The sequence below is a fragment of the Balaenoptera borealis genome, assembly GCF_965194805.1.
Source record: "Balaenoptera borealis genome assembly, chromosome: 1".
Classification (NCBI taxonomy): Eukaryota; Metazoa; Chordata; class Mammalia; order Artiodactyla; family Balaenopteridae; genus Balaenoptera; species Balaenoptera borealis.
This window is the reverse complement of record NC_138860.1, coordinates 119,780,284-119,805,374: the sequence shown is the minus strand read 5'-3', so window position 1 is coordinate 119,805,374 and position 25,091 is coordinate 119,780,284. Positions and strand designations below refer to the sequence as shown.

General features: G+C 35.6%; 1 protein-coding gene across 3 annotated transcripts in view; it reads left to right on the top strand.

Moving 5' to 3' along the window:
* The window catches only part of DNAI3 (dynein axonemal intermediate chain 3), a 101,550-nt gene that overhangs the window by 55,144 nt on the left and 21,315 nt on the right, over positions 1-25,091 (top strand). For all 3 annotated transcript variants that reach the window (XM_082408204.1, XM_082408205.1, XM_082408203.1), the window contains 6 exons: positions 1,640-1,726; positions 2,601-2,729; positions 5,191-5,264; positions 10,154-10,301; positions 11,673-11,760; positions 19,170-19,300. In XM_082408204.1, the coding sequence (XP_082264330.1) occupies positions 1,640-1,726; positions 2,601-2,729; positions 5,191-5,264; positions 10,154-10,301; positions 11,673-11,760; positions 19,170-19,300 (657 nt within the window). The remainder of the gene's footprint in view (positions 1-1,639; positions 1,727-2,600; positions 2,730-5,190; positions 5,265-10,153; positions 10,302-11,672; positions 11,761-19,169; positions 19,301-25,091) is intronic.

The window sequence follows — 25,091 nt, the reverse complement described above, 5'->3', positions numbered from 1 at the left end:
TATTTGTGTTGCTGGGATAGAACCACGCATTGTACAAGATTCCAAGGAAGAACAAAAACCATAAGCATAATACCTCTTGGTCAAGAGCCCTCTTCTGAAATTTCCCTAGAGGTAGGAGTTAGGGAATGATCCAGAATTTAAACAGAATTCTCTAGAAAACATACCTATATCACTGAATTTATGTGTGTATAATTTGATATCCTATTTGATTTTTTCTTCTTTCTCTTTTAAGTTATCTAATTTATATAAAATTTAGATTCTATCTTCCAATTGCCTGTTTCTCCAAAAGAGCAAAACAAAAATCTTATAGCTATTATATGATCAAAGTTTAAATTCATTGTGATACAGTGAGTTTGACCATTACAAGGGTATAATGATTTTTTATCGTGTGGCTAGGAAAACTTTTAGGTAGTTGAAATGTAAATGTCTGCATCATCCATGCCCATTTATCCAGAACCAAAAACATCTAAGAAAACTAATTTTTTTCCTCGGTTTTATTCAACAATAACTGGTGATCTAGTGAGGACCCAGAACACATCCTCCAAGCCCTGCAAATATTGCCGTTTTTACTCATTGAGAAGGTGACACAACTTTGTTTTAGAATATTTTAGAAAAGCAAATGCTGAAAATAAAACTATTCACAATTCTGTGATCCTGACATTTTGTTTACATTTTAGTGTACTGAAAATTATTAGTCATTGAAAATTATTCTAATTTTAGTCATTGAAAATTATTCTAATTTAGTGTTGCATATTCTGCTTTGTTCTGATTTTTCAAAAAATGACCATCTGTGTATATGCAAATTCAGAGTTGGCCATAATATTCAATTAAATAGAAATCATCATTTCCTAGCCTTTTGAACAATTTTGGGTGTTTGTACTTAATTCTGGAGAACAGACTGCTTTCTCCTGCGTCTAAAGCAGCTGTCCCCACATTCCCTAAAACAGAGGAAGAACTCTTCCCAAATCAGAGAGAATTGCATTATGCCTATCTTGGATTTAATAAAACAAAACAAAAAAACAAAAAAAAAAACCCCACTAGCATTTATTAACACAGCACAAAAATCAAAGTGCTGAAAATTCTTTTAAAGAGCAGAAAACATTATTAAGAAGAAGGGGAAAATCCTGAATAACAGGATGGAGAAGTAGGAAAAAATTAAGAGTAACAAAATTAATAAATGTATGTGTAGCGCAAAATAAATAAAAAATATATAAAGCCAAAAAAATAAATAAAGAGAAGAAAACATTTTTTATATAAGCTTTAAATTTGCTGACTCACAGGGAGATCAGCTCGGTGCTTTGTGACCACCTAGAGCGGTGGGATAGGGAGGGTGGAAGGGAGGGAGATGCAAGAGGGAAGAGATATGGGGTATATGTATATGTATAGCTGATTCACTTTGTTATAAAGCAGAAACTAACACACCATTGTGAAGCAATTATACTCCAATAAAGTTGTTAAAATAAATAAATAAAGATAAAAAATAAGAGTTGCTGACTTACGATGTAGTCTAAATTTGATTATCCTCCCAAGGTGGTTGATTTATCAGAGTGCATGCACTACCAATAGGTTTTTAAAATGTTCAAGATGCAATTTGCTGGTTCCTGAAAGTATGTTGTAATAACATTTATTTCTGTTTTAGATTGTCATGTGGGATATTACCGCACATGCAGATCGAATAGAAAACATCAAGGCAGATGGTAGTAGAAGTAAAAACGTCACACTCAAGGTTAGCTTTTTATAACTTTTCACTTGCAAATTTTTTCCATTCAGGAGTTTATCAAAAAGTACACAACAGGGTTGCCAAGCTAAACAGAGACTCACTAGAAAAAAAAAAAGTGTTATTTCCTAAGTCTTCACATCTGCTGTGGATGTGTTTTGAATCACTTTTATGTAGGCCCTTGATTAAAAACACCACTAAATAGGTTGTACTGTCTGTCCCAGGGGTTCTTTTTTGTTGTTACTGTTGTTAAATAAAATGAAGGGACCAAGGGACTGCCTAAAGTGATGTAGTTGAAAGAGCACTGGATAGAAGGTCCATGCATCCAGCCTTTAGATCACAGTCTTGTGAGTTTGGATATGTCCCCCACCCCCTCAGCAAGCATCAATTTTCTTGTGTATAAAACGAAGGGGTTACAAGCCTTCCGGGTAATAATACGCCATGATTTGTGAAGCTGTGGATTCTGCCAAGACGTCTGGGAAGAGATTCCTCAGCTCCCAACTCACTACTCACCCACCATTTGCACATTTTCACCCCCAGTCCTTCAACCTAAGCATCACGGGTCTCTGACCAAGAAACCATGGGATGTGCTTTTCTGTGCACTCACAGAAATACTCCTTCAAAAATGGGATCTCATTGGTTCTTTAGGGAATGGGTCAGTCATTCTTGTTAAAAGTTTAGAGATAAAATCTTAGACTAAACTGAAGTAGAAAGAAGATAATCTTATTATCTAACTATATAATACATAGAAACACTAATTTGTGTTTTTCCTTGATCTGGTATTTCTCCAAATTATTGATTTTAATTGGAATGATAAGTGAAGTATGAGTTGCTTCATCAGCTCTCTGAAATTAGCACATAACTTTCTCGTAACATTTTACAGCCTATGTTTCTCCTTGAACCAGAGAGTAATAAAGAAGCAATGTATATCAGACACTGTGCAGTCTCCTCAATAGAAAATGGACATAGGAAAGTTATTACAGATATACATTGGCTGCCTGACACATTTGAGGTGAGTCTTGATGGCTTCATACTTTTCTCCTGCTGGCTTGTAAGTTTTTCGAAAATTTTATTCAAAGAGGATGTTTCAAGTCAACAATTCATTTGTATTTTAATTGTGAAATAACCAGAAACCACACATCACACAGTTGTGTCACTGTTGACAGACCAAGATCAGACTTAGGGATGAGAATAAGGCCAATGTGTCAACTTCAGTGCTTTATAAAAATAAAAAATGTAGGTGGTATTAACACTGATATAATACAACAGTGGAGAAAATGAAGGTTGTAAAAATAGAGTGCAAATATTTTACACCCTTAGCCTTTGCAAATTTAAAGTTTATGATTTCAACTATTTAGAGCATACAACCTTGAAGATCTGCGACATGTAGTAATGCGTCATTTTGCAAGGCAGTCTTGAATTGAGTGCGTCATGAGGCTGGTAGGTGAAAACTATTTGTGCAGTGAGTGAGCCCAGCTGACTGCCTAGCGTCTGCGCTGCAGTATGGCTTTGTGGTTCTTTACTTGACCCACAACGGCTGGTGTTTGTGAATTTGAAAACTAGTAAGCTTCCCAAATGTTTCCCTCAAGGAACTAAGAGTCTACTATGTACTTTGAAAAATTAAAAGGTCAGAATATCAAAGAATATTCTGAAAACTTAAAGTTATGAAGGGTGATTAGCCCTTCAGGATATTCAAATGGATTATGCAAAAGCACAATTACTTTTCAAAGTTATAATGGACCAAAATAAATACAACAAATCAAAATAGAATATCGTATTTCTGGATTCTGTAGTTTTCTAAGCTAATTAATATTGAAAGAAATTCAAAACATACACATGTAAATTTTTAAATTAAAAAATAAAGAGCAAGTAGCAAAATGAAGAAAAATATTTGCCTCAAATATGGTAAATACAAATTTTCCAGTAAATAAGCTAAAGATATATACTGAAAAACAATTAGTAGATAAACAGGAAAATTATTCAGACTTTCTAATATCAAAGAAATTAATAATAAAGGAACAATAATGTACTATTTTGGACCTATTTGATTTTTTTCTTTTCCATTGAACCTATTTAATTTTTGAATGAAATTTTCTAGTAATTTCCCATGTTAGAAAGGATGAAATGGTGAAATCAATAAACTCCAACATTACTGGTTCCAACATAAAAGTTTTAGAATACAATTTAGTCAATGTGGTTCTTAAATCATCCAAATTTTCAAAGTTTTTGACCAGTAATTCAAATTTGGGAGATTTATGCAAAGAAATAATCCAATTTGTGTCCTAAGACCTACAATCACATGCATACCTTGACAAATCATGTCAAAGTGTATCCATGAAAAAGATTGGAAAAGAATGTAAGGTAGAATTATATTTGATTTTAAAACCTTCTATTTTCCAAACTCTATAATATGATTGTGGGTTTTTTTTAAATCATTAAAACATAAAACTCCAGAGCAAGCACAACTCTGGAGTCTTGAACTTGCTACAACAGGGAAGCCTTATTAGAGGGAGAGGAAAGATGGGTTCTGGATTGTTTATCAATCACAGTGGAAGCTGGCAGCTGTTAAGTGATCCTGACTGGGCTCAGGCCACAGCAGTGTCAGCCAGGTTTCTAGGATCCTAGCTCCCATGATGCCAACAGGTCTTGCCAACAGGCCTTACCACTGCTGCGCCTGTATTCTTCCTTCCACCCCTACTTTTACTGTTTATCTGCTGCTGGAACCCCCACCTTTTTTTGACCTTTTGCTCATCAATCCTACCAAGTAAGTAGGGTATTGGGGAAAGTCATGTTTCCCTATTGATTTGAGAGTAGCACCTTCATAGGTCGCCACAAAACCTTCCACCTCCTTTGAGAGCTAGCTGGTTGGAATCTTGGACCTTCTAGGACTCTAAGGATCTGCTAACCCTCCTTGGACTCCTCTGTGTGCTAGCGGAGTTGTGCCACTAATTACTAAAAGAATGCAGGCACCCCAGCATTCACTGCATGCTGTAGGTATCTAATTTAACACCAAGTCTCTTTTCTATTGATCTTACCTGCTTAACAATCTCATGAAAGCTCCCATGTTCAGCTCCACAATTCATAGTGAAAAACAGAGTGCCTACATTTCTAATAATAATGGTAATGAAATTATGATACATCATCTATATATTAAAAAACAGAATGATTTATGACTACATAGGTAAATGTTCAAACTATATTAACTGAAAGATCTTAGGATGGAAATTTATATGCATACTAACTAAAACTAATTTTAAAGTGTAAAAATGTTCCTGTGAAAAAAAGGCTGGAAAATCTGTATAGCAGAATTATATTTGATTTTGAAACTTTCCAGTTTCCAAATTCTGTTTGTGTTGTTCTTTTAATAAAAATTAAAGCAAAGGAGAAAAAAAATTTTAGCGTAAAAAGCTTTGAGAAAAAAGTCATTACTATCCTAGGTACACAGAACTTACTTCCAGCATTTTTAAAAATAGATTAACAGATTGGGATCTGTCTTTGAAAATCGAAGTGGAATATCCTGTCAACTTGTCACTTGTTCGGCAGACTGGTATGTCTTATTTTAATCATTACCGAATATGTTTTCAAACAATATATTGTTTTTTTAGATGCTTATAAAATCATTGTCCTCTTCTGTTCCTTAAATAATCTTTGTTGTAGCAATTAAACCTAATATAACTAAAGGACAGAATGTTAGAGTGCTGCTGGTTTTAAAAAAATCTTTTTGTGGATACGAATATGTTGTAAAAAGAAGAATTAACTACGTTTCATGGTTGGTAATGTCATATAACATTATCTATAGTTATTCTGTTTCTTCATATTCACATATTTGTAAATTTGTAATATGTGTTGTTTACATTCAATTTTATCTCACAATTACGAAGATGACAACGTTTAATTGGGAAAGTTTCTTTTAAAAAGTGGAAGAGTTTTACATTTTTTATTGCATATTTATTACAAGTATTTTTATAAGTAATTCAGTAACTATGTTGAAGAATGTTTATTTTTAAAAATTGTATCCCCCAATTTATAGAACTGAAAATTCAGAGTGAAGTAGGACATAAGAAGGGCAATACTATTATCTAGCATCCAAATACTGGCAAAACTTTACCACTCCAAGTAGCTTTGACCCCAATAGATATCATGACACTGTAAGTTTTAGACACTGATTGCAGCAGAAGCAGCTGTGGAGTGGCAGGTGAAGGCATAAGTAACATTAGCAGCAGCCATGGGCAGGGGGTTGGGGAGACATGATTAATCCTGTGGGCACGTATTAGGTAAGGTTCTGTGAGTGCAAGCAACAGAAATTAACTATAGTTAACTTAAGGGGATAAAATAAATTTATTGGAAGTTTATGCCAATACTGTACTACGTGCTATAGCAGGTTAACTATTTTTATACTCTCAACCCTGAAAAATACGTATGGATAGAGGAAATGAGGCTTTGAAGGCAAATACATTGTCACCTGTGGCTCACTGTATACCTAGTGAATGGCCAGAATGAATGGCCAGCCCCTTCCATCTGAATGGATTGGTTCCAACCATTGTGTCACTGTTCAACATTCAGAGTGACAGAAGAGAATCTGACTGGCTTCTGTTACATCATGTCCTTTGGCCAGGGAAGGAATGGCAGAGCACCTTGAATGACAGTTCCAACCTGACTGCATGCAACAGGGAAGGGGCAGTTCTCAAAAAACCAATTAGAAGGCTCTTGCTAAAAAAGGAGGGGGGAATTGCTGCCCAGGCAAAAACAACACATAGCACCTACACAGTCATATGAAATATTATGCAACAATTAAGATTGTATTATTATTTCATGGAAAGATGCTTATGGTATAGTGTTGATTATAAACAACAGAATGGAAAGCTATACTATTCTTCAGTGGCCTTGGAGAACATTTAGAAGCTCTGAACAGACTTAAAATATTACATGTTATATGTTGAAGATACAGGTCCTTGATTGTTGTTTATAATGATGGCCCTTGAATTTGGAAATATTCTGGAAATAGTTCCTTCAAAAGTTGTTAAAGTAAAAAGAAAAAGTTTATGCATTTAGAAAGCCCAATTTTTAGCTATCCGGAAAATTCATCAGTTCTAGTCTTTATACTTTAGCCATACTAAGGGTCTTATAATACAGAATAAGATAAAATAGGATTCTGCTAATTAAGGATGTGTGATTGATTGATGCAGAAAGTTCAACTGAAGCTATCTGTATTTAGCAAAATCATTTTACAAATAATGCAAATTAATGCTGTAAATGAGATTCAAGAAGAGCTATGTAATTTGGAAAAACAGGTTTAAACCAACTATAATTATATTTTAAAACATATTTTATTATGTCATCTGTGGTATTCTACCAAGGGTTTATGTTTTGACCATTAATATGGTTAATATTTTTATTAATTTTAATTATTTATCCATTATTAAATGAATAAATAATATTAACTAATTCACATAAATGAATAAAAGTTTTGTTAGTCTCGAGTTACCATCTGTTTATCTAAATACTTTAACTTACACATCTAAATTCTTTAATAATATCTTAAATTTATTAATCTGTTTACTCATAACCTAAGTGATAGAAATTATGGAGCTAATGTGGCATATTCTTTGCTGTTCTTATTATGTTTTCACATAATTACTACAAAGACATTATATACTGAAGTACTGAACAAGTATCATTATAAATTTTTACCAAGTTTATTGTGTTAAAAATAACACTCTAGATATACATTATCTCATTTGATTTTCATAATCAACCTGTGAGGAAGGAGAAATAAGAGGAGAAATGACACTTACTGTATGCCTACTATGTACAAAACACATTAAATCCAACTCTGTGTATGTGTTTTATATATATATATATATATATATATATACATATATATATATATATATACATATAAAACATGTATATAGACTATTGTATGACACTAAAACAAGCAATGAAAGAAAAAAAGATAAATTGAACTTCATCAAAATTCAAAAGTTGATAGTGCCTTTGAAGCACTATCAAGAAATTTAAAAGACAGCCCATACAATGGGAGAAAATATTTGCAAATCATATATCTGATAGGAGATTTTTATTAAGAATATATAGGGCTTCCCTGGTGGCGCAGTGTTTGAGAATCTGCCTGCCAATGCAGGGGACACGGGTTCGAGCCCTGGTCTGGGAAGATCCCACATGCCGCGGAGTAACTAGGCCCGTGAGCCACAATTACTGAGCCTGCGCGTCTGGAGCCTGTGCTCCGCAACAAGAGAGGCCATGATAATGAGAGGCCCGCGCACCGCGATGAAGAGTGGCCCCCACTTGCCACAACTAGAGAAAGCCCTGGCACAGAAATGAAGACCCAACACACAGCCATAAATAAATAAATAAATTAAATAAATAAACCCAAAAAGTTAAAAAAAAAAAAAGGATATATAAAGAACTCTTACAACTCAACAATAAAAAGACAAATAATCTAATTTAAAAATGAGCAAAGATTATCAATAGACATTTCTTCAAAAAACATAGACAAATGTCCAATAAGCACAAGAAAAGATGTTCAAAATCATTAGCTGTCAACTCAAAACCACAATGACACAAAATAGGCAAAACAGTCTTGACAGAAAAGAACAAAGTTGGAAGACTCACGCTTCTTAATCTCTAAACTTTCTGCACAGTTACAGTTGTGAGACAGATGTACTGAGAATGGCTTAAGGATAGACATATAGATCAATGGAATAGAATTGAGAGTCCAGAAATAAACCCATATATCTGTGGTCAACTGATTTTCAACAGGGGTACCAAGACAATTTAATGGAGAAAGAATAGTCTTTTCAACGAATGGCGCTAGGACAAATGGGTATTCACCTGCAAAATAATTACCTCACACTCTATACAAAAATTAATTGAAAATGAAATAAAGACCTAAATATAAGAGCTAAAACTGTAAAACTCTTAGAAGAAAACATAGGCAAACATAAATGTAAATGTTTATGACCTTGGATTAGGTACTGATTTCCTAGATATTACCCCAAAAGCACAAGGAAGTGCAAATCAGAATCACTTTTTTTTTTTAATAAATTTATTTATTTTTATTTATGTATTTTTGGCTGCATTGGGTCTTCGTTTCTGTGCGAGGGCTTTCTCTAGTTGTGGCAAGTGGGGGCCACTCTTCATCGCGGTGCGCGGGCCTCTCACTGTCGCGGCCTCTCTTGTTGAGGAGCACAAGCTCCAGACGCGCAGGCTCAGTAGTTGTGGCTCACGGGCCCAGTTGCTCCGCGGCACGTGGGATCCTCCCAGACCAGGGCCCTAACCTGCATCCCCTGCATTGGCAGGCAGACCCTCAACCACTGCGCCACCAGGGAAGCCCCAGAATCACTTTTGATGAGATACCACTTCACACCCACTAGGATAGCTAAAGTTTAAAAAAGACAAAAAATAGTAAATGTTGGTGAGAATGTAGAGAAATTGGAATCCTCAAGACAAAAAAAAATAATACATTTGGTGAGGGTGTAGAGAAATTGGAATCCTCAAAAATGATCCAGTTGCTTTGGAAAACAATCTAGCAGTTCCTCAAAAGATTAAACATAGGTGTTACCATATAACCCAGCAATTCCACTCCTAAATATATATCCAAGAGAAATGAAAACCTACATCCACACAAAACTTACCAACAAATGTTCATAACAGCATTATTCATAATAGCAAAAAAGGGAAATAACCCAAATTTATTCATTCGTCAGTCCATCAAATGATGAATGGATAAATAAAGTGTAGTATAGTCCATACAATGGAATGTTATTTGGCAATAAAAAGGAATGATGTACTGATATATACTACATCATGAATGACCTTTGAAAACATGCTAAATGAAAGAAGCCAGTCACAAAAGACCATATACTATATGATTCCATTTATATGAAATGTCCAGAATAGACAAATCTGTAGAGACAGGAAGTAGGTTAGTGGTTGCCCAGGGCTAGTCGGAGGGATTGAGGGAAATGGGGACTGACTGGTAATATGTACACGTTTTCTTCTGGGAGGTGATGAAAATCTTCTAAAATCAATTGTGGTAATGCCTTGCACAGCTCAGTGAATGTAATAAAAACCACTGAATTGAGTACTTTAAATGGGTGAATTTTGTGATATATGGGTTATATTTCAATAAAACTGTTATGTTTTAAAAAAAGATTGTGTCAATCTCCAAACTCAGCTCTCATGTATGATAATATTAGTCTCAGTACTAGCAAAGTCATTAAATAACCCTATAAACGGTATAATTCCCCAAAATATTCAATGCAAAACAGTCCTATTTCATAAAAATCTTAAATTCAGAGATATTAAATATAGCCATGATCACATTGGTAATGTGTAGCAGCAAGAATGGTAGTCCTGAGGTTACACCTCTTCTTTGTACTTGGTTAAAAAATAAACTGTAAACTTTTTTTAAAGCACAATATGTTTTTGGGATATCAGACCACAGAAAGCCTTAACCCCTCAACCACCAACAGAGAAAAAGAAAGAAGAAAGTATTGAAGTTCCTTTTGATGTACCATCCACTTTTTTGCATCTAAATCTATCCTGGAAACCTCTTTCTAAGGTAAGTAACATGGGATTTAGTCCATTTTATTTGCTTATATACACTATATGGCTTATACGCATAGACATACATACATATACACACACTATAAAAGTAGAGCAGCTCAGATTAACACAGGACATTACAATCCATGTATTCATTCAACCAATCAGTTCTTCGTTAAGAGTTAAGATAAGGTCTGCCTAGGTCAAGGCAGAAATCACAGTTATTGTGAACTCAAGATTGATATTTGTTCATGTATAAGCAAGGCACAACTTACCAATGGCTTGTGTAATAATTATTCATTTGCATAGCAGTTGCTTAAAAATTGGTAGGCTCTTAGGTTAGCCTGGGAAAGCTAATTTTACCCCTCCTGTAGCCAAAATTCTACGTATTTTGCATATCAATAGTAGAATTGTATTGTAATACCTATGAACAAATAAAACTGAAAGTAATTGAAAGAGAAATTATTTGTAGTTATCTTCAGTGGCAGAGCTTGAAGAAAAGTAGTTTTAATTTAAGAAAGATAAGGCTGTGGATGGGAAGTATGTGAAAAGTATGAATGAACTTCTGACATTGATGGCTCTTTTTCTTTGGAATGTTTAATTCTAATTCCAAACTTAATATTTTTCTTTTCCTCTGATTTACAAGTATCACTGGAATTACATTATCATGTATTTGCTCCCGGTGGAAGAGAGAGCACAGAGGGGTGAGAATATTCCTGAAGTAACTAGGATTAGAAATTAAATAGAGAGGATTAGAAATTTTCTAGGGTAGGATTTACTGAGCTGTAGATAGTTTTAAAAGAAACAAGCAAACAAAAATTCACCTGAGAATAATTTTATAGCATGTGGACAAACATCCTGTTGGAGAAAAGTGGGGAGGGAGACATGAGGGGAAAATGTAAAGTGTGACAGTTTCCCATTCTGGAGCAGACTCAGGGCCATCCTGGAACTCAGGGGCATGTGTGTCCCTGAAGGGACTTGACAGTTCCAGGGGAATGCAAGGTCCCTGCACAACAGTTTGGAGCTTTGTTTAACTAAAAGATTTAGGGAACAGGGGAATAGGCCATTATTTTATATTAAAACCAACAATGAGATTTTATGGAAGAGAAGACAAAACATTTTCAGAAGCTTAACAACACATGAGACTTTGGGATTTGGAAATGAGCCCCCAGACAAGCTCCCCTCAGTAGCCTGGTTTTAGAAACTGTGGTTTAGGTGCCTGCCATTGGGGAAAAGTAACCAGAATCTGAGGGAGAATGAAGAAGGGAGAAGGAGAGGGAAGTAGGGACATAGAGATCTGGGGGCAGAAGGGAGAAGCAAGAATAAACCAGCCATGGATAATTTAAGGATATATGGAAATAATCTTTCTTGTATGTTCTCTCAAAAGATAAGGCTGTCTAAAGGTGAAACAACTTTAGACCACTGCCCAACCAAGTTAAGCCTGAGTGAAGATAGTCTTCTTTACAAAGCACAAGGTAACTGCCTTTGCTTATTAAAAAGGCATTTAATGAAGTTCGGGTGTTAGTAGTTCCTTATGTCTAAGGTGAGTACTTGCTAGGATAGTCTAATTAAAAAAAAAAAAAAAGTACAGAAAAGCAAACCCTCCAATATGGAACTTTACAAAGGCTGTAATCGCTATAGCCAACACACTAAAACTGCCTATACACACCAAAAGACTTGACAGAACTCAGTTCAATTCAGTTTCACAGTTATTGAGCACATTCATATATTTTTGAAAATTCATTACACTAAAAAATTTAACTAACGAAGCTCACTTAATGAATATGTATGTGGTCAAGAATAATTCTACAGAATGGAATGCATCTCAAATCTAGCAAACTAAGTTATGAAGTGCTCAGAAACAAATTACCATTCTCAATCAGAATAGAATAGAAAAATTAATATTTATACAGCACCATGAGAAAACTGAGGAAAGAAAGAACAATTGACTTTTTTTTTTTTTGGCTGTGTTGGGTCTTCGTTGCTGCACGCGGGCTTTCTTTAGTTGCAACGAGCAGGGGCTACTCAGGGGCTACTCTTCGTTGCAGTGCGCGGGCTTCTCATTGCCATGGCTTCTCTTGTTGTGGAGCACAGGCTCCAAGAGCACAGGCTTCAGTAGTTGCGGCTCGCGGGCTCTAAAGCAGAGGCTCAGTAGTTGTGGCACACGGGCTTAGCTGCTCCGCGGCATGTGGGATCTTCCTGGACCAGGGCTCAAACCCATGTCCCCTGCATTGGCAGGCGGATTCTTAACCACTGCGCCACCAGGGAAGCCCCTTGACTTTTAAATATATCTCAACCTATACACCTTTGTTGAAGTAATTGAAGGGTATGCATATGAGCTGTCAAAATTGTTCGAATAAAAAAAAAAGAATAAAAAAAAAAATTGTTCGAATAAAGTTGTGGATTAATATCCCACCTGGAGAGCAATGCATAATGAAAATGTACAAGAATCACTAGCAACTGAAGTATTTTCCAAACATTTGCCTTATCAAAAGGATTTACATTTATAAATTGTTCAATGTTCAGTTAAATAATAGGACATCTAAGAAAAACATATTATATAACTAATACCCAGCTTGGGCAAAATTCACTTTGAAGCTGTGTGTTTCATAGATACAACCCAAGACCTCATGCTAAAAAAATGGAATCACTGAATTTTTATAGACATTTTCAAAGCAATATTAAAACATTCCATGTGTTTTATGTATTCGGGCCCCCTTCATTCTAGAGAGTGAGTAAGGAGAGTTTCCTCCTTCTCCTACTCCTCCTCTTGTATTCGATTATTGGTTACCATGTATTGAATTCCAACCAAGGGTCAAGTAGTGCTCTAATATTGCACATGCTTTTATTCATTTAACAAATATTTATGAAGTGTTTATTTTATGCTAGGCACTGGGGGTGCAATGGTGAGTAAAATAGACGTTGGTAATCAGAACAGTCCTGCAAGCTGGGAATTTTCGTTATCAATTTATAATCTAGGAAATCAAGACTGTAACTTGTAAAAAGTTATCAATGTCCTTTTTTAACCTAATGAAAAAAGGTGATCATGAGGGTGTCAGTGCTTTTATCCAATTTATAGTAAGGATACCATTAAATCTTTTAAAGTGTGGGGTTTTTTCCTTACTTTTAACAACTTTATTGAGGTGTAATCGACATACCATAAAATGCACATGTTAAAATGTTCAATTTGATAAGTTCTTACATATTAAAAACCCATGAAACCATCACTATAATCAAGATAATGAACATAGCCATCACTCCCAAAAGTTAACTCTTATAGGGATTCCCTTTGCAGTCCCTTCCTCCAGGACCTCCCCTACCTCCACCCTCAAGCCAACACTGATTCTGTCACTATATAACAGTTTGCATTTGCTAGAATTTTATGTAAATCACACAGTTACACTTTTTTGTCTGTCTTTCTTTCAATCAACTAATTATTTTGGGATTCATCCATGTTGTTGTGTGTATCAATAGTTTATTCCTTTTTATTCCAGAGTAGTATTTCATTGTATGGATATACCACAGATGTTTATCCGTTCCCCTGTTGATGGACATTTGGGTTGTTTTCAGCTTAGGGCTGTTATAAATAAAGCTTCTATGAGTGTTCATATACAAGTCTTTGTATGGACATATGCTTTCATTTGTCTTGGGTAAATACCTAGGAAGGGACTGATTAGATCATATGGCAGGTGTATGTTTAACTTTTTAAAGAAACTGTCAGTGTTTTCCAAAGTGGTTGTACCATTTTACATTCCCCTGGCAGTATATGAGAGTTCCTGCTTTTCCACATCCTCACAAGCAATTGGTGTGACTAGCCCTTTTAATTTAACCATTCTAAAATGTGTGTACTGGGACTTCCCTGGCGGTCCAGTGGTTAAGACTCCGTGCTTCCACTGCAGGGGGCACAGGTTCAATCCCTGGTCGGGGAACTAAGATCTCGTATGCCACGTGGCACAGCCAAATAAATAAATTAATTAAATAAAATAAAATGTGTGTACTGATCATCTTATTCGTGTTTACCTAATGGCTAAAGATGTTGAACATATTTTCATGTATTTGGTTGCCACCTGTATATCTTCCTTGTTGAAGTGTCCACATCTTTTGTCCATTTTTTACTTATGTTGTTTGTTTTCTTATTGTTACATCTTAAGAGTTCTTAATATAATCTACATACTAGTTCTTTATCAAATATATGATTTGCAAATATTTTCTCCCAGTCTGTGATTTACACTCTTTTAAGTTGTTGTGTTATTCTCTTAACATTTCCTTTGAAATGTTAGATCCATAAAAATCAGTGCCTGTGTAAGTAGTCACTTTAAGAAGTTCTATACTTACTCTTTTTTTTTTTTTTAACATCTTTATTGGAGTATAATTGCTTTACAATGGTGTATTAGTTTCTGCTTTATAACCAAGTGAATCAGCTATACATATACATATATCCCCATATCTCCTCCCTTTTGGGTCTCCCTCCCATCCTTTCTATCCCACCCCTCTAGGTGGTCACAAAGCCCTGAGCTGATCTCCCTGTGCTATGCGGCTGCTTCCCACTAGATATCTAGTTTACGTTTGGTAGTGTATATATGTCCATGCCACTCTCTCACTTCGTCCCAGCTTACCCTTCCCCCTCCCCGTGTCCTCAACTCCATTCTCTATGTCTGCGTCTTTATTCCTGCCCCTAGTTTCTTCAGAACCTTTTTTTTAAAAATTCCATATATATGTGTTAGCATACGGTATTTGTTTTTCTCTTTCTGACTTACTTCACTCTGTATGACAGACTCTAGGTCCATCCACCTCACTACAAATAACTCAGTTTCGTTTCTTTTTATGGCTAAGTAATATTCCATTGTTTGTATGTGTCACATCTTCTTTATCCATTCATCTGTCGATGGACACTTAGGTTGCTTCCATGTCCTGGCTATTGTAAATAGAGCCTCAGTGAACATTGTGGTACATTTCTCTTTTTGAATTATGGTTTTCTCAGGGTATATGCCCAGTAGTGGGAATTCTGGGTCGTATGGTAGTTCTATTTTTAGTTTTTTAAGGAACCTCCATACTGTTCTCCATAGTGGGTGTATCAATTTACATTCCCACAACAGTGCAAGAGGGTTCCCTTTCCTTCACACCCTCTCCAGCATTTATTGTTTCTAGATTTTTTGATGATGGCCATTCTGACTGGTGTGAGGTGATACCTCATTGTAGTTTTGATTTGCATTTCTCTAATGATCAGTGATGTTGAGCATCCTTTCACCTGTTTGTTGGCAATCTGTATATCTCCTTTGGAGAAATGTCGATTTAGGTCTTCTGCCCATTTGTGGATTGGGTTGTTTGTTTTTTTGATATTGAGCTGCATGAGCTGCTTGTATATTTTGGAGATTCGTCCTTTGTCAGTTGCTTCGTTTGCAAATATTTTCTCCCATTCTGAGGGTTGTCTTTTCGTCTTGTTTATGGTTTCCTTTGCTGTGCAAAAGCTTTGAAGTTTCATTAGGTCCCATTTGTTTATTTTTGTTTTTATTTCCATTTCTCTAGGAGATGGGTCAAAAAGGATCTTGCTGTGATTTATGTCATAGAGTGTTCTGCCTATGTTTTCCTCTAAGAGTTTTATAGTGTCTGGCCTTACATTTAGGTCTTTAATCCATTTTGAGTTTATTTTTGTGTATGGTGTTAGGGAGTGTTCTAATTTCATTCTTTTACATGTAGCTGGCCAGTTTTCCCAGCACCACTTATTGAAGAGGCTGCCTTTTTTCCATTATATATTCTTGCCTCCTTTATCAAAAATAAGGTGACCATATGTGTGTGGTTTTATCACTGGGCTTTCTATCCTGTAACATTGATCTATATTTCTGTTTTTGTGCCAGTACCATACTGTCTTGATTACTGTAGCTTTGTTGTGTAGTCGGAAGTCTGGGAGCCTGATACCTCCAGCTCCATGTTTCTTTCTCAAGATTGCTTTGGCTATTCGGGGTCTTTTGTGTTTCCATACAAACCTTTGCTCTAAATGGTTCTGGAATGCCTCTTTGGGAATTTTCTTCAAAGCCTCCATTATATTCTTCTAAGCAATGTGTCAGAATACTTTAGGATGTGGATTCTGGAGTCTGGGTTTAAATCACAAAGCCACAATTTATTATTTGAACAGATCGAATGGCTTTATCTCTCTGTGCCTTACTTTTTTTTTCCCCACCTGTTTGAAAAGGGAGAGATGAAGACAAGGGGAGTAAATAATAAAGATAACTACCTCTTAGAGTGTTGTGAAGATAAAATGAGTTAATACATGTAAAGCTCTAAGAACAGCCCATCATCAACCCACAATAAATGTTAGCTACCATGCGTGAGCCCTTGGGCAAGCTACTGAATCTCTCTGAGGCTCAGTTTAATCACCCAGGGAGGAGGATTAATGCTTTACCACCTCAGGAGTTATTGTGAGAACTGAATGAAATGGTTTAGCCCACACAGTTTAGTGTCTGACATGTAGTAAGCACTCAATAAATGTTAGCTGCTATTATTATTACTATTCCTGGTGATGGAAAATCCATGACCCATGAGGATGACATTGAATTGAATAAATATCCAAGTTATTCTGGTCAAGTCTGAGTAAATGCAGTTGATGATAACATTTTTCTCTGGCTTCATCCTCTTTGACCATCACATTAAACTCTATCAACTAAGCCCCTTTTCTTGGAGCTCCCACCTTGGCTTTTGTGATTTTCCTGATCCTCCTACAGTTTCTTTCCTCTTTCCTGGCTCCGTTTTACCTTACTGCCCTCTCATCATGAATATACCTCAAACTCTAACTTCAGCTGTGTGCTTTCCTTGTTACACACTCTCCCTTTGGTAACACAGTGTATTCTGTCACCTCTGCTGAGAATCCTTAAATCTCGCCTCTCACCATCTCTTGGGATTGAACCCAACCTAATCCTACAACATCAATGTGTCTGGAACAGAACTCATAACGTGAGTCATCCCTGCCTCTCTCCTGAGGCCGCCATGCCCAGTCTCTCACACAGGGTAATTAAGTCTTTGTTTATAATGCATTGCACATTTGCCTTTTCCTTTTCATTATCAGTAGTGACCCCTGGATCAGACTCTTGGCTCCCCTTGTTAGACCAGAGGGTTCCAAATCTCTCTATCTTGCACCCCCTCAGGAAACATTTTTCAGCACATATCCCCAGTGAACATGTATTTATTTAGAAACTATACATATGTTCTACTCTACTAATATATTTATGTACATGATTTTAAAAAGAGAAAAACAGACATAAAAATGAGAGTGAAGAATTTGAAATAAATATTTTAATGATTTTAATTTTATGTATTAAATGGGTACGAAATGCCTTTTTGCTCTTGCTAAATGTATTATGAATAATATCTTTTAGTAAGAACAATGTGATTGAATGTGCTTAGTTATTTCTTGAAATATTGATGATACTTCATAATACAGCTATTTAAAGCTTCCATGTTTGGCTTACTTTGGTACTTGTTTTTAATGTCTTACCCAATATGAAAGGGACTGCTCAGAACGTGTAGATCCCAAACAAAGGAAGTGTTGGTTGACTGTACCTACTAAATCATGATGATTATCTTTTACTTTTGCCTGGAATTACTTTCAAAAGTTTTTTGAAATGCAATGTGTATTTTTAGTATAGCTGGAGTTTTCTTCTCCTATTTTAGTTTTCATGTATATGTTTGTTAGTTGATTTTCCCATGATTGATACAACCCAGAGGATGCATTAAGGAGGTGTTATGAGTTAAGTATTGCGAGCTTATATTTCTTTATGATCTTTCCCAGAAATTTAATATCACATTTAAAAAAAAATAAGTGATTTGGGAAAATGCCCCAGACATATCTTTAAGAGAATAGAAAAGCAGGACAAAAAGCTAGAATACTCACTTAAAAAATAGTCTATATATATTCACCAAAAAGTAATAGAGGGAAAAATATACCAATATTTTAATAGTGGTTACCTCTGGGAAACATGATAATGAAGGATTTTTGTTATTTCATTAATGCTTTTCTCTCTTTTCCAAAGCTTCAAATAACATTTATTAATTTTAGATGTCAACAAATAACATTTATTAATTTTAGATAACAAAAGTATCTGACTGACATCAGATACTTTTAAAAAGAAAGAAGTTCCAGATAACATTTGAGTTTCAGCCCCCAGATTAGCTGTGCTCTTACTGTTTGCATGGATAGCTGTAATATAGCACAATCATTGATGTTCATAAATAATAAACCTGAACTAATCAGCAAACATTAAATTGTGTTCCGTGTGCTGTGTTTATAACAAACAAGTAACACATTTTAGATGGATTTATTTTTTAGAAGTTAAAAAATTTTGGGTACTTGAAAGGCTAACCTTGAATTATTTGAAAAATTGCTATATGATGCCAACTGAATAAAAATGACATGAGTTTCTCATTAGATAATATCAAGGGTGTTAACAAGTCAAGAGAAATACCAATGACTTATTAAGAAAATCAAGGGTGTTATTTAACGCAGAGGAAGTATTTTGTGTCCAATATACTGTAAATAATTCTGAAATGATGTAAATGATGTAAAAGTTGTTTTCAAACTGTGCCATGGAAACTTTTAGAGCCCCTGAAAAGTGGGCAGAGGAATCTTCCCTTTCCCACCTGTGAAACACTTCAACCAGAGCAGTGCAGCTTTGATCAGTTTTACAGGCAGGGGAGTCTGCACAAACTTTGGTTTGAAAAAGGCATCCTACTGCTAAATTAGAAGTTTAAAAACGCTTGGACTTATGCCCACCACACTGGGGAGGAAATGGGGTGGATATGTGTGACAAAGGACAGAGAATACAAACTAACTATATTTTAGAAGATCTTTCAGTGTAAATATGTGTTTCTTCTATCCATACACCTCCAAAAGACAAAATGTTAGCCCAAAGCAAAGCAACGAAGGCAGGAGAAATGAACCCATACCAGAATCTGGAAGGTGGGTTGGGCAATCATCTCAAGCCAATAGATGACTTCTGCACCAAGTTCTTTGTGGGAACAGAGGTGAGTTGGAATTATCTGCTTCTAAATTACATTGAAATATGTGATTATGACCTCTACAGTATGTTTGCCTTTTGAGGACTTACAATATTTTTTTAGTCTTCTGTCTTTTGGTTTACAATATTTATACTGTTTCATATTTTTATACGCTTGCTTGCATTTAAAAGTTTTAACCTCAGTGCCTCATAGCATCATATTTGAGATGTTCCTGAACAAAAGTGGAAAAGTCTATAAAATTAGGTATGACTCTTTTTACTAATAATTTTTTGATCAGCCTGCAAATATTTATCAAACACCTATACCATATGGAAGAAACCATGCTAAGTGTTAGAGATTCACTAAGAAAATATATTGCTTTGTTAGGCCAGAACAATCTAGTAGGAAAGAGAGTGAAAAACTCACTCAATTCAAAAGATAAATAACAACCGAATGTAATAGCAATAATGACAAAATATGCATAAACATGAAATTTACCATCTTAACCATGTTTTTTTTCTGGCTGCATAATCCATAAGTTTTCTTTCTTATTTTTTTTTAACATCTTTATTGGAGTATAATTGCTTTGCATGGTTGTGTTAGTTGCTGCCGTATAACAAAGTGAATCAGCTATACATATATATATATCCCCATATCCCCTCCCTCTTGCGTCTCCCTCCCACCCTCCCCATCCCACCCCTCTAGGTGGTCAAAAAGCACCAAGCTGATCTCCCTGTGCTATGCAACTGTTTCCCACTAGATATCTAGTTTACATTTGGTAGTGTATATATGTCCATGCCACTCTGTCACTTCGTCCCAGCTTGCCCTTCCCCCTTCCTGTGTCTGCAACTCCTTTCTTTATGTCTACGTCTTTATTCCTGTCCTGCCCCTAGATTCTTCAGAACCTTTTTTTTTTTTTTGATTGCATATATATGTGTTACCATACGGTATTTGTTTCTCTCTTACTTACTTCACTTTGTATGACAGTCTCTAGGTCCATCCACCTCACTACAAATAACTGAATTTCGTTTCTTTTTATGGCTGAGTAATATTCCATTGTATATATGTGCCACATCTTCTTTATCCATTCATCTGTTGATGGACACTTAGGTTGGTTCCATGTCCTGGCTATTGCAAATAGAGCTTCAGTGAATATTGTGGTACATGTCTCTTTTAGAATTATGGTTTTCTCAGGGTATATGCCCAGTAGTGGGATTTCTGGGTCGTATGGTAGTTCTATTTTTAGTTTTTTAAGAAACCTCCATACTGTTCTCCATAGTAGCTGTATCAATTTACATTCCCACAACAGTGCAAGAGGGTTCCCTTTCCTCCACACTCTCTCCAGCATTCATTGTTTCTAGATTTTTTGATGATGGCCATTCTGACCGGTGTGAGGTGATAACCTCATTGTAGTTTTGATTTGCATTTCTCTAATGATCAGTGATGTTGAGCATCCTTTCACCTGTTTGTGGGCAATCTGTACATCTTCTTTGGAGAAATGTCGATTTAGGTCTTCTGCCCATTTGTGGATTGGGTTGTTTGTTTTTTAGATATTGAGCTGCATGAGCTGCTTGTATATTTGGGAGATTCGTCCTTTGTCAGTTGCTTTGTTTGCAAATATTTTCTCCCATTCTGAGGGTTGTCTTTTCGTCTTGTTTATGGTTTCCTTTGCTGTGCAAAAGCTTTGAAGTTTCATTAGGTCCCATTTGTTTATTTTTGTTTTTATTTCCATTTCTCTAGGAGGTGGGTCAAAAAGGATCTTGCTGTGATTTATGTCATAGAATGTTCTGCCTATGTTTTCCTCTAAGAGTTTTATAGTGTCTGGCCTTACATTTAGGTCTTTAATCCATTTTGAGTTTATTTTTGTGTATGGTGTTAGGGAGTGTTCTAATTTCATTCTTTTATATGTAGCTGTCCAGTTTTCCCAGCACCACTTAGTGAAGAGGCTGGCTTTTCTACATTCCTGCCTCCTTTATCAAAGATAAGGTGACCATATGTGCGTGGGTTTATCTCTGGGTTTTCTATCCTGTTCCATTGACCTATATATCTGTTTTTGTGCCAGTACCATGCTGTCCTGATTACTGCAGCTTTCTAGTATAGTCTGAAGTCCGGGAGCCTGATTCCTCCAGCTCCGGTTTTCTTTCTCAAGATTGCTTTGGCTATTCAGGGTCTTTTGTGTTTCCATACAAATTGTGACATTTTTAGTTCTAGTCCTGTGAAAAATGCCATTGTAGTTTGATAGGGATTGCATTGAACCTGTAGATTGCTTTGGGTAGTATAGTCATTTTCACAATGTTGATTCTTCCAATCCAAGAACATGGTATATCTCTCCATCTGTTGGTATCACCTTTAATTTCTTTCATCAGTGTCTTATCATTTTCTGCATACAGGTCTTTTGTCTCCTTAGGTAGGTTTATTCCTAGGTATTTATTCATTTTGTTGCAGTGGTAAATGGGAGTGTTTCCTTAATTTCTCTTTCAGATTTTTCATCATTAGTGTATAGGAATGCAAGAGATTTATGTGCATTAATTTTGTATCCTTCTACTTTACCAAATTCATTGATTAGCTCTAGTAGTTTTCTGGTAGCATCTTTAGGATTCTCTATGTATAGTATCATGTCATCTGCAAATAGTGACAGCTTTACTTCTTCTTTTCTGATTTGGATTCCTTTTATTTCTTTTTCTTCTCTGATTGCTGAGACTAAAACTTCCAAAATTATGTTAAATAATAGTGGTGAGAGTGGGCAGCCTTGTCTTGTTCCTGATCTTAGTGGAAATGGTTTCAGCTTTTCACCATTGAGAACGATGTTGGCTGTGGATTTGTCATATATGGCCTTTATCATGTTGAGGTAAGTTCCCTCTATGCCTACTTTCTGGAGGGTTTTTATCATAAATGGGAGTTGAATTCTGTCGAAAGCTTTTTCTGCATCTATTGAGATGATCATATGGTTTTTCTCCTTCAATTTGTTAATATGGTGTATCACATTGATTGATTTGCATATATTGAAGAATCCTTGTATTCCTGGGATAAACCCCACTTGATCATGGTGTATGATCCTTTTAATGTGCTGTTGGATTCTGTTTGCTAGTATTTTGTTGAGGATTTTTGCATCTATGTTCATCAGTGATATTGGCCTATAGTTTTCTTTCTTTGTGACATCTTTGTCTGGTTTTGGTATCAGGGTGATGGTGGCCTCATAGAATGTGTTTGGGAGGATTCTTCCCTCTGCTATATTTTGGAAGAGTTTGAGAAGGATAGGTGTTAGCTCTTCTCTAAATGTTTGATAGAATTCGCCTGTGAAGCCATCTGGTCCTGGGCTTTTGTTTGTTGGAAGATTTTGAATCACAGTTTCAATTTCAGTGCTTGTGATTGGTCTGTTTATATTTTCTATTTCTTCCTGGTTCAGTCTCGGGAGGTTGTGCTTTTCTAAGAATTTGTCCATTTCTTCCAGGTTGTCCATTTTTTGGGCATATAGTTGCTTGTAGTAATCTCTCATGATCCTTTGTATTTCTGCAGTGTCAGTTGATACTTCTCCTTTTTCATTTCTAGTTCTATTGATTTGAGTCTTCTCCCTTATTTTCTTGATGAGTCTGGCTAATGTGTTATCAATTTTGTTTATCTTCTCAAAGAACCAGCTTTTAGTTTTATTGATCTTTGCTATCATTTCCTTCATTCCTTTTTCATTTATTTCTGATCTGATCTTTATGATTTCTTTCCTTCTGCTAACTTTGGGATCTTTTTTTTCTGCTTTCTCTAATTGCTTTAGGTGTCAGTTTGCGTTGTTCATTTGAGATGTTTCTTGTTTCTTGAGGTAGGATTGTATTGCTATAAACTTCCCTCTTAGAACTGCTCTTGCTGCATCCCATAGGTTTTGGGTCGTCATGTTTTCATTGTCATTTGTTTCTAGGTATGTTTTGATTTCCTGTTTGATTTCTTCAGTGATGTCTTGGTTATTTAGTAGTGTATTGTTTAGCCTCCATATGTTTGTATTTTTTACAGATTTTTTTTGTAATTGATATCTATTCTCATAGCGTTGTGGTTGGAAAAGATACTTGATACAATTTCAATTTTCTTAGATTTGCCAAGGCTTGATCTGTGACCTAAGATATGATCTATCCTGGAGAATGTTCCATGAGCACTTGAGAAGAAAGTGTATTCTGTTGTTTTTGGATGGAATATCCTATAAATATCAATTAAGTACCTCTTGTTTAATGTATCATTTAAAGCTTGAGTTTCCTTATTTATTTTCATTTTGGATGATCTGTCCATTGGTGACAGATGGGGTGTTAAAGTCCCCTACTATGATTGTGTTACTGTTGATCTCCCCTTTTATGGCTGTTAGCATTTGCCTTATGTATTGAGGTGCTCCTATGTTGGGTGCATAAATATTTACAATTGTTATATCTTCTTCTTGGATTGATCCCTTGATCATTATATAGCGTCCTTCTTTGTCTCTTGTAATAGTCTTTATTTTAAAGTCTATTTTGTCTGATATGGGAATTGCTCCTCCAGCTTTCTTTTGATTTCCATTTGCATGGAATATCTTTTTCCATCCCCTCACTTTCAGTCTGTATGTGTCCCTAGGTCTGAAGTGCATCTCTTGTAGACAGCATATATGTGGGTCTTATTTTTGTATCCATTCAGCCAGTCTGTATCTTTTGGTTGGAGCATTTAATCCATTTACATTTAAGGTTGTTATCAATATGTATGTTTCTATTACCATTTTCTTAATTGTTTTGGGTTTTTTATTGTAGGTCTTTTCCTTCTCTTGTGTTTCCTGCCTAGAGAAGTTCCTTTAGCATTTGTTGTAAAGCTGGTTTGGTGGTGCTGAATTCTCTTAGCTTTTGCTTGTCTGTAAAGGTTTTAATTTCTCAGTTGAATCTGAATGAGATCCTTGCTAGGTAGAGTAATCTTGGTTGTAGGTTTTTCCCTTTCATCACTTTAAATATGTCCTGCCTCTCCCTTCTGTCTTGCAGAGTTTCTGCTGAAAGATCAGCTGTTAACCTTGTGGGGATTCCCTTGTATGTTATTTGTTGCTTTTCCCTTGCTGCTTTTAATATTTTTTCTTTGTATTTAATTTTTGATAGTTTGATTAATATGTGTCTTGACGTGTTTCTCCTTGGAGTTATCCTGTATGTTACTCTCTGCGCTTCCTGGACTTGATTGACTTTTTCCTTTCTCATATTAGGGAAGTTTTCAACTATAATCTCTTCGAATATTTTCTGACTCTTTTTTCTCTCTTCTTCTTCTGGGACCCCTATAATTCAAATGTTGGTGCATTTAATGTTGTCCTAGTGGTCGCTGGGACTGTCCTCAATTCTTTTCATGCTTTTTTCTTTATTCTGCTCTGTGGTAGTTATTTCCACTATTTTATCTTCCAGGTCACGTATCCGTTCTTCTGCTTCAGTTATTCTGCTATTGATTCCTTCTAGAGAATTTTAAATTTCATTTATTGTGTTGTTCATTGTTGTTTGTTTGCTCTTTAGTTCTTCTAGGTCCTTGTTAAACATTTCTTTTATTTTCTCCATTCTATTTCCAAGATTTTGGATCATCTTTACTATCATTTCTGATTTCTTTTTCAGGTAGACTGCCTATTTCCTCTTCATTTGTTTGGTCTGGTGGGTTTTTACCTTGCTCCTTCATCTGCTGTGTATTTTTCTGTCTTCTCATTTTGCTTAGCTTACCGGTTTCGGGGTCTCCTTTTCACAGGCTGCAGGTATGTATTTCCTGTTATTTTTGGTGTCTGCCCCCAGTGGGTAAGGTTGGTTCATTGGGTTGTGTAGGCTTCCTGGTGGAGGGGACTGGTGCCTGTGCTCTA